At 41.7% G+C, this 8,586-nt stretch overlaps 1 protein-coding gene across 1 annotated transcript; it reads right to left on the reverse strand.

The window, feature by feature from the left end:
- Positions 1 to 889: 889 nt before the first annotated feature.
- On the reverse strand, positions 890 to 8,586 carry LOC139599666 (histone RNA hairpin-binding protein-like). The gene is made up of 8 exons (XM_071447157.1): positions 8,257 to 8,586; positions 7,794 to 7,925; positions 5,523 to 5,627; positions 4,931 to 4,990; positions 4,551 to 4,682; positions 3,818 to 3,967; positions 2,577 to 2,661; positions 890 to 1,864 (listed from the first exon to the last, which is right to left on the reverse strand). The coding sequence occupies exons 1-8, from the start codon at positions 8,298 to 8,300 to the stop codon at positions 1,748 to 1,750; spliced, it is 825 nt and encodes a 274-aa protein (XP_071303258.1). The 5' UTR covers positions 8,301 to 8,586; the 3' UTR covers positions 890 to 1,747.

Below are 8,586 nucleotides of genomic sequence, written 5' to 3' on the forward strand. Positions count from 1 at the left end.
ACCACCATCCCCAGGTCCTTCCCCTCAGGGCTGCTCTCCATCTGTTCACCCCCCAGCCTGCATTTGTGCTCAAGAGATTGTCCCAACCCATGTCCTTCCTTATTTCAAAACCAGGTGTAAGTAACCTTACCCCTCAGAAGCCTCTGAACAATCTCCTGAATATCCCACTGATCCAACCTGTTTGGGTAGCTACAGGATAGAAAAACTTCTTTTAAATAAACCAATTCTAGTGGCAGTTCTGATACTCAGCTACAGACACACCAAAAATACTTAAGAACAACCAGGAACAGCGTGGCCAGAAAATGTGACATGAGAAAAGCAATCTGGGAAGGACAGAGGGTGCAGAGTGCAGGTAGAAGGCAATTACCATTTTATTGCCTTCTCTGGTAAAAATACACGTTAGGAAGGCTGTCTCCTTAACATCAGAGCTGAGCACCAACCTTATCCCAATGCCACTGCTTCCCTGATTTCAAAACAAATCAGACAGATGTAAGCAATATTACTAGCTAAGGTGATGTTGATGAGTTTGAGTTGATGAGTTTAAGGGGTGTAACATCAACACACAGGAAATTCCATTTAAAGAGATAAAACCAGGTGAGGTGACTGTAAAAGATGTCCTGTAAGTGAAGAATTGTCCACCCAGCTCTTCTAGCAGTTTTTCCTAGAGAACAGAACTTGGCAACCAGCTAATGGACATCTACTTAACAAAATTGTCTCAAATTCACTCTGGTGGCCATGTAAATAGATTTTAAGGTCTCCTCAAAGTCAGAGGATGGTGCTAACACAAATATATCCTGGCTCAATTCCAATATCAGACACTTGGCTTTCAGCATTTCCCTGCATTTCATTATGCACAGAGCACTGCTAGCAGGAAATGAAGAGTCATATGTAAAAGTAAAGGCAGTTCTGTTTATTTTCCAGCAACATCCCACACAAAAGCAATAGAAACACGAACTGCTCTCAGCAGAAAATCTGTACAGTTGGTAACATTTACAACAGTTTTACATTTAAAACCAGAAAACTGAAAGAATCAAGCACTTTCCCTAGACATTGTTTTCTTGACTGCATTAATAAATGACTGATGACTATTTACAAATTTCAAGTTAAGGCTACTACTTCTAAAAAAAACCCCCAACATTATTGCATAGACTTTACCATGCTGACTTCCAATTTCTTGAGGGTATTAAACTTCCAATTGTTTCTGAGACATTTTTGCAAAAAAAAGTGGTTTTTGAAGGTAAGGTAGTTAAACTTCCAGTAACTGCAGCAGATGGGCTTACTAGTACTAATCAGCCACATGCACAGCACCATGTGCTTTACTTCAGGTCAGGTGGGTTACAAGAGCCATATGTAAAAACAAGGAAACATAAAAAAAATCCCCCAACTTGGCTCTTGATCTGCAGGTGGACAACTGAAATCATGTTCACAGTGGGGGAGGGAGTGGGGGAAATTGGTAAGATCTTGCTGTGTTATTTATAATTACTAGAGGATAGCACTGCCATTGACTAGTTTTACTATTGAAAAGTTTTATAAAAAAATCTGATATACATAAATTAAAGTTAACAAGAAGTCACACAACTTAATTGCAATTTTACATAAGTTTGGTCTGGAGAATACCTAGACCAATCACAGCTTTGAGAACAGTCTTCAACTTTGCTTAAGCTTTCTTACTATTAACAGGTTATGGATCAAGCTAACCTCTCAAATTTAAAAGAAACTTTCTCTAAAACAGGTTGCACAAGACTATTTAACTCACAGTATCAAATTCTTTCAGTGGCTCACTCAAACACACTTCCAAGTCAAATTCTCCTTCTGCTTGATAGTCAACATGTCTAACTTTGGTGGGAGTGCCAGAACAGGTATCCTGGAAGGAAAAGGCAATTAATAATTACTAGTTAAGTACAAGTTATTAATACAGGTAATTCAATTAGCTTCTGTAATTCATTTAGACCACCCTATACCAAAGGCTTACAAATGCTTTAAAACCCATAAAACCTCAATGCCAGTCTTAACATTAAAGAGATGTAGGCTTCTGCCCATCCAAGCACATTTGGAGATACCTTGCAAGTGTTCCAAGGACCTATACATGCAAACATTAAAACATTATACAGATTTAATATTAGAAAAATAAATACAGCAAGAAAAGCATTCCTAGATCTTTAATGCTCAGCTGTACCAAGTGCTTTCTGGACATAAAAGGAGCCTACTTCTGTGTGACAAGGAAATGTTACCCTCTTTTAATATTAGACATTGCAATCTAAAGTAGTTTTTCAACTGTACATTACAGTTCATAACTGATTTGCTTTCAGCAAATAAATTTTCTTTTGTAAGCTATGAAAAAATGGGATATTTTTAATTTGAGATGATAACTTAAGTTCTAATTCTCTAAACCCAAGACTAGAGACAGAATAGCTTTAGCTGGAAAATACCTGAATTTCAAGACTGCTCAGCTTTTTAAACAGTCCCTAAACAAAGCAGATGATGGGATCTGTGAGGTATTCAGGCTGCTCTGGATATAATTCTAAGCAATTAACCAATTATCAACAAGTAGTTATGCAAATGACAGATATACTTACATCATTATCTTGACAGCTCGTTTGAGATTCAGTAGAATTGCTTCCAACAGATTCTGTCTCCATCTCACCAAGGTCAACAGGACAACTGTAAAATCATTTAGAAGAATATAGCATAAAATAAATTGATTTTTTAGTGTTAAGATGAACTTTGTTGTGCAGTCCTGAAAAAAATGGCCAGGAGAGCAAAGAGACCTGCAGAGATCACAGGGACAGTGGTGGCAAACTGGGGAGACAAAGAGAACTGCAGGACAGCTCAGTACTGCCAAAATGGCCAAGGACTGAATGAAGTCTTGAGACTGAATACTGCAACTTGTCAAAGACAAAAACCCAGTGCTCAAGAAATGCCCCAATGCAAATGCTACAGGAGAGGAATGAATTTTTTTTTCCGTTTTGCAAAGATTTAATATCCATTATACACAGCATCTGAAGGTAGCATTTCAACATCAATGCACACAGCAGGGTTCTGGCTGAAGGACCAACTCCCCTCACACTGACAGCAACTATAGGGAAGCTGAAAGGAAGGTTTTCTTTTAGATCCTATTGCTCTGCAGTAGTTATAAAATCAGCATTCCATTAAGGAAAAACACTACTTTATTAACACAAAACTGCCTGCTGAGGAATTAAGTTCCATCTTTGTCCCCTTCTTTCTCTACTGCCAGTTTTATGTCACGTTGCTGATCAGCTGTATTGCTTTCAACAGAGGAATATAACTAGGGCATCACTCTACATCCTCTAGAGCTTGGGATGAGTTGACAATTCTCCCTCTCTGGAGAAGAAACATTTTACACCACTGTTCTTGAACAAACAAGTGAGAAGAGTGAGGCAGGTTCCTGTGCACTGGATTAGTCCAAGCTCAATATTCAGACCTGCCATTAGTGAGAACTCTCCAGCACTGCTCCTGCCAGATAATCTGAACACTGGTCTGAAAGAATTGCCTCCTCTTGATGGTGTGGTGATTATTTTACAGAGCAGCACAGAACTGGCTCTGCTTTCACCTCACCTGGAGAGTGATATGGATGTTTGCCCTTCCAAGGACACTGGGCAAGGACCAGGAAGCTGTTGGATATTTTGATTGAGAAGGAACTGAGCACCACTAAGTGTGGATAAATAATTAGGGAAAACATTCAGCACTCACTGACTTGTCTCAAAAAGAACCATGCTGGGGGTGGTGTTTATTTCTTAAACAGGAGACTTCACATCATAATTTCTGTAACAGCATCTTGAATACTCTGTGTACATACATTTCCTGCAGATCACATCCTCCTTCAGTTGGAGGATCCCAGGAATGCAGTGCAACTTTCCACAGTTTGATCTGCTGGTCCCATGACCTACGGCTGTACTTCTTAAATTTGTTTGGAGTTCTGGGATGAACTCCTGGTATACGATGGCATCTATTCAGATATCAGACATGAAAATTGATCAGTGCTTTATTCACACATACATAACGTGCCTTTAAATGTTAACTGATTTATTATTTATGAGAAAAGACCAACGTGCAATTCCAGCACTCAAGCAAAGGTTTGCCAGCTCCATACAAACTTCTCAGTTTTTCTGACTCCAAGTCAAATGAAATAACAATAATAAAGAATTATCATTCATAGGTTTGAAAACTTAATTCCAAACTCAACAGCAACTGTAGCCCATTTTGTCTTGAAGTTAACTCATGTGAAAACTGACTGCAAAAAAGCAGTTTCATTTCCTCCCATTGACAAGCACATCCAAAAGAACTTTCATTTCCATTTCAGCAGCATGAGGTGTTTCTTTTATACTGACTCATTAAAATAAACCCTTAAGCCACACCTCAGTTGATTGTTAGTGTGATCTAACAGTTCAAAAATGTCTTAAAAGTTTACTTTGTAGATGCCTTCTATTTAAATGAGTATTATATACCAAGTTTAGTATATTAATGTGCTTATAAAGAACAGGTATGACTTGGAGGTGGACATTTAGTTTCTAGAAAGTCAAGCAGCTTACCTAGGAACTTCTTTAATGTATCTATCATATGCAATCGTGTTTTTTCCATAGTTTATCTGTTTTTGTCTTCTCATCAAAACCACCTCATCTGTCTCAAGTTCTACTGCCACCGTGGACTCCTTTGAATCAGAACTGAAGGAAAAAAAATTGTAGGTTTGGGACTACTAGAAAACCAGTGACACTCAAACAAACTCACTTGTAAAGGGCTATAAATAAACATGTTAAAACTTCTCAAACAAATGCTCAGGGTGTTACTAAACCATGGTGTTGGAACAGACTTGAGATGAAGTATTTTAAACTGTGTGTTTTAAGAAACAACATTGTACAATGAAAATTCTATTTTCAAGATTTTCCTCAGCTAAGCTAGAAATGTAACCTACCTTCCTGAGGAGGACTTCCTTTCTCTTGAAAATTCATTTATCAGGAGTTTTCTTCTGTGTCTGTAAGAATTCAAATCAGTTTTAAGAAATTATATACACAAAAAGGAACATGAAGGCTGTACTGTCACAGCTCATGGGTGAATTAAGTTTTCAGAAAAGCAGCAGCACCCCCAGACACTGCAAAGACCTTTTTGCTATGAAATGGATGTTTCAGTTTTCCCTTAAAAACCAATAAAAAGACAAGGACTTTCTTTTCCTGACTATTTTTCCCTAAAGCAACTTCTTATAGCAATGATACAAAAAAAACCAGTCATTAGTGAGAGAGTATTTCAAGTATTTTAATCTAAGAGATTCAGGAAAAGCTTCTTCCAAAAGGGAGATATTTAGGGATACACATCCAATCTCCAGAGAGTATCCCATGACATTCCTGCAGGACTGAACCCAAAGCAGATCTGAAAGCAGCAGACAAGAGGCTAAGGTTGGCCTGATTTTACTACAATGGTGAAGTTAAAAATACAAGTTGAAACAGATTCTACAAGATAACTTCCATTTCTCTTCCTTTTACCACTTCATCTTAGACACCCAGGCATACCTTGCAATTTCTTTGTGAACACTGGTCCTCATTTCATCTTCTTCCACTGCAGTGCCCCAGTCTAAACACCTGGGAAGGGGTCCAGGACCTTCTGGTGTTGTAAAACTAGAAAGAAAAAAAAAAAAAATTAAGGCTCTATATTAAAACTTTGGGTTGTTGTATTTACCACTCACAGCTTAATCCCTTAAACATGATTATTTACAATACTCAAAATGGCTGTGAAAACCTTGTGCTTTATTAAAATTTTATCGCTGTAAAATTAAGCATCAGTTGTGACTCCCACCTCGAGGTTGTGTGGTTTGTGTTGGGTTAAAATTGATGTAGGTATCTATAGAAGCATACCACTGTAGCTTGATAACCCAGCCCATGCTTTCAGTAACTTCCAGCTTGTGTTCTTCAGAAAATGGGACATGAAACACCAACTTTATTCATTTACTCACTTGTTTTCACTCCACTAAATGACTCAGCAATTATTTATACTTTGATGACTGCAGACTCATTAGCTATATAAGAGATAAAAGGCTGGAGCACAGAATTAAGTTGCAAAGCTAATTAATTAAAATTACATGATAGCACCAGGAGTTGCTCCATGTGTGTATATGCCTGGTAGAGAAGGTGAAGGCACAAAACCATTTTATTTTAGCTAGGAAACAGATTTGCTGTGACTTTGCAAACTGGTTGAACAACTTTATTGCAGTCCATTAGCATCACAAGCAGGTTCAGACTCTTGTGGGGAATAAGCTCATACTCCTTCCCAACCATCTACTGCTGCCTGCATTATTCAGTGTTTCCCCTGCCTGTCTTCCTGATGACCAATTTTCCCTAAGTAAAACTCAAAACTGTATCCTACAGAGCAGAGCTTTTTCAGCAGATCTGGAAATGCTCTGGAGACTTTCCAGGATTCTGTGCAAACATGTCCCCTGGAGTCAGGGAATTAGGGCCATCTGCACTAAAACCAGCTCCAACTCCCTCCCTGCTCCTAAATTGGTTTGCACAACTTTGAGTGGTTTGTTAAAAACTAAAAGTTATTTTTAGATGAAATCCAGTTATCAACTTGGCAAAATTAAAAATTCATAGCATACAGTACAGGTCCCTCTGTAAAGATTTGTTCAAGCTCCAAGGAATTTAACTTTTGCTTATACCAATTTCTAGATTTGCAGAGAATACAGACCATGTTCAGTTATTGCTCTCCCATGGTAGAGAACAAACAGCAGAATCCCAGTTGGTCCCAACTGAATTTCTTCCTCAACACTGTGCTGTGATACCTTTTTATATTTGTTTGATTCTGTACCTGTGCTGTGACTATCAAGATGACCAAGCTTCCACCCTGATCCTCTTTACTTTTGGGAATTTTCATTTGACATGGTTGGATTGGCATAAATAAAGTTTTGGCAGAGGAAGCGAATAATTTCAGAGCTCAATCCAAACTGAAACCAGGAAGTATGTCTGCACAATTCAGTACTGGGAGACACACAGAAGTGTCACTTATTTACTTTGAAACTATCAGTGAAGTTCCATCCTTGTACTGCTGTTCAACTATGCTTCCTGGAATTAGTTTAAGCTACTCTGGATAATGTAACTTGAGCCACTGACCAACAGGTTCCCTGCTTATTGTCAGCAAAGGAAAATGGGTGGGCACAACCTAGCCCTGTTCAAGAAACCTTGATTCAATCAACTGGGCTGTGGGGCCAACTCCCATCCAGAGATCAAAGTGATTAAAGAGACCATGGCATGAATAGCTCAGACTGAAAATGTGATATAAAATAAATACTTAAGTCTAGCTGTGCTGACAGACATGGAAGGCAGTGCTATGGGGTGACCTCAAAACTGCATCCCCCCACAAATGTGCTGAAATATAACACAACTTCTCTGTACTCCCTTCAGAAACAGAAAATAGATGATTTCTAAGAATTGAATTTTTGTCATTTACTTCAATTTTACCACAACTGTTTGTACAGCCTGTATTTACAAATATAATGGGCCTGTACAGTATTAATCCTCGATAAACAGCAGTAGACCAACACGAAATAGGATATAAATTATCAAGGACATATATTTCAAGAGATAAGGATGAAAAATGCTGACTCTTAAGAACTGACTCCAAGATAAGAGCACTGCACTCGATCCTTTTCCCTCCTTTAAGACCAGCTATTTGTGGCTGACGAGCGATTGATAAACAGGCAGGGTTAGGAAAGCTGAGCAGAAGGGTCAGTGTAACAGCTCCGGGCGAACAAAAGAGCAGGAAGCCGCTGCCATTGTCACCATGCTCACCTGTCCAGCCGGCTGTCCTCAGGCCTGGCCTTGTTTTCCTCGAACACGGAGGACTCGGGCTCGTTCTGCCTCCGCCGCTTCCCATCGGCGCCGCGTTTCCGCTCCTGGGCCCAGCGCGGCGGGTGCTGCGGGCTGGGGACAGACACAGCGACACAAGAGAGCCCGGGTGGGCTTCAGGGCTTCAACCTCCTTCAGAGACCGCGCTATTTACCGAGTGCACGGCCACCAAACGCAGGGAGGCGATGCCACTCGCTGCGGGCACCCTGAGGGGGCTCTGCGGGCCCTCTGAGGGGGCTCTGCCCCCCCCACTCCCTCAGAGAGCTCCGCTGCGGGACAGCGGGAGCGAGGCCCGGGGAGCAAAGAGGGAACGAGGCCCGGGGAGTAAAGGGGGAATGAGGCCCGGGGAGCATAGGGGGGAGCGAGGGCCGGCGCCGCCACCCCCGCCTCAGCCCGGCGGCCCTACCTGCTCTTGGTGCTGCCGTGCGGGCTCCTGTGGCGGAAGGACATGGCGCGGGGTATCCTCGGGAGGGAGGGCTGGAGGCAGAGCCGGGCGCGGGGAGCTGAGGAGGCCGGAGGAGGAAGGAGAGCCGGGCAGTGAGGCAGAGCTGAGCGGTGAGGCAGAGCCGAGGGAGCGCTGCCGCCTTCCCGCTCAGCCCCTTCGCATCTCCCGCCGGCGCTGAGCGACACGCCCGCTCCGCCTCCCCGCGGGGCGCCTCCACGGGGACAGGTGCGGAGGGGGGGAGAGCGGGAAGGCGCAGCGGCCGCCCCGCGCCCTCAGACGCTCACACACATC

This window comes from Agelaius tricolor, unplaced genomic scaffold (genome assembly GCF_023055355.1).
Source record: "Agelaius tricolor isolate 1412-34295 unplaced genomic scaffold, bAgeTri1.0.p SCAF_24, whole genome shotgun sequence".
NCBI lineage: Eukaryota > Metazoa > Chordata > Aves > Passeriformes > Icteridae > Agelaius > Agelaius tricolor.

What these genes read in the sequence shown, in the direction of transcription:
- LOC139599666 (XM_071447157.1), bottom strand. Translation starts at nt 8,300, where the DNA reads ATGTCCTTCCGCCACAGGAGCCCGCACGGCAGCACCAAGAGCAG. An exon ending in GGATGTGATCTGCAGGAAAT is followed by an intron (nt 2,662 to 3,817) that starts GTATGTACACAG and finishes ATGATTTTACAG; the next exon opens with TTGTCCTGTTGACCTTGGTG. An exon ending in CGAGCTGTCAAGATAATGAT is followed by an intron (nt 1,865 to 2,576) that starts GTAAGTATATCT and finishes TTTTCCTTCCAG; the next exon opens with GATACCTGTTCTGGCACTCC.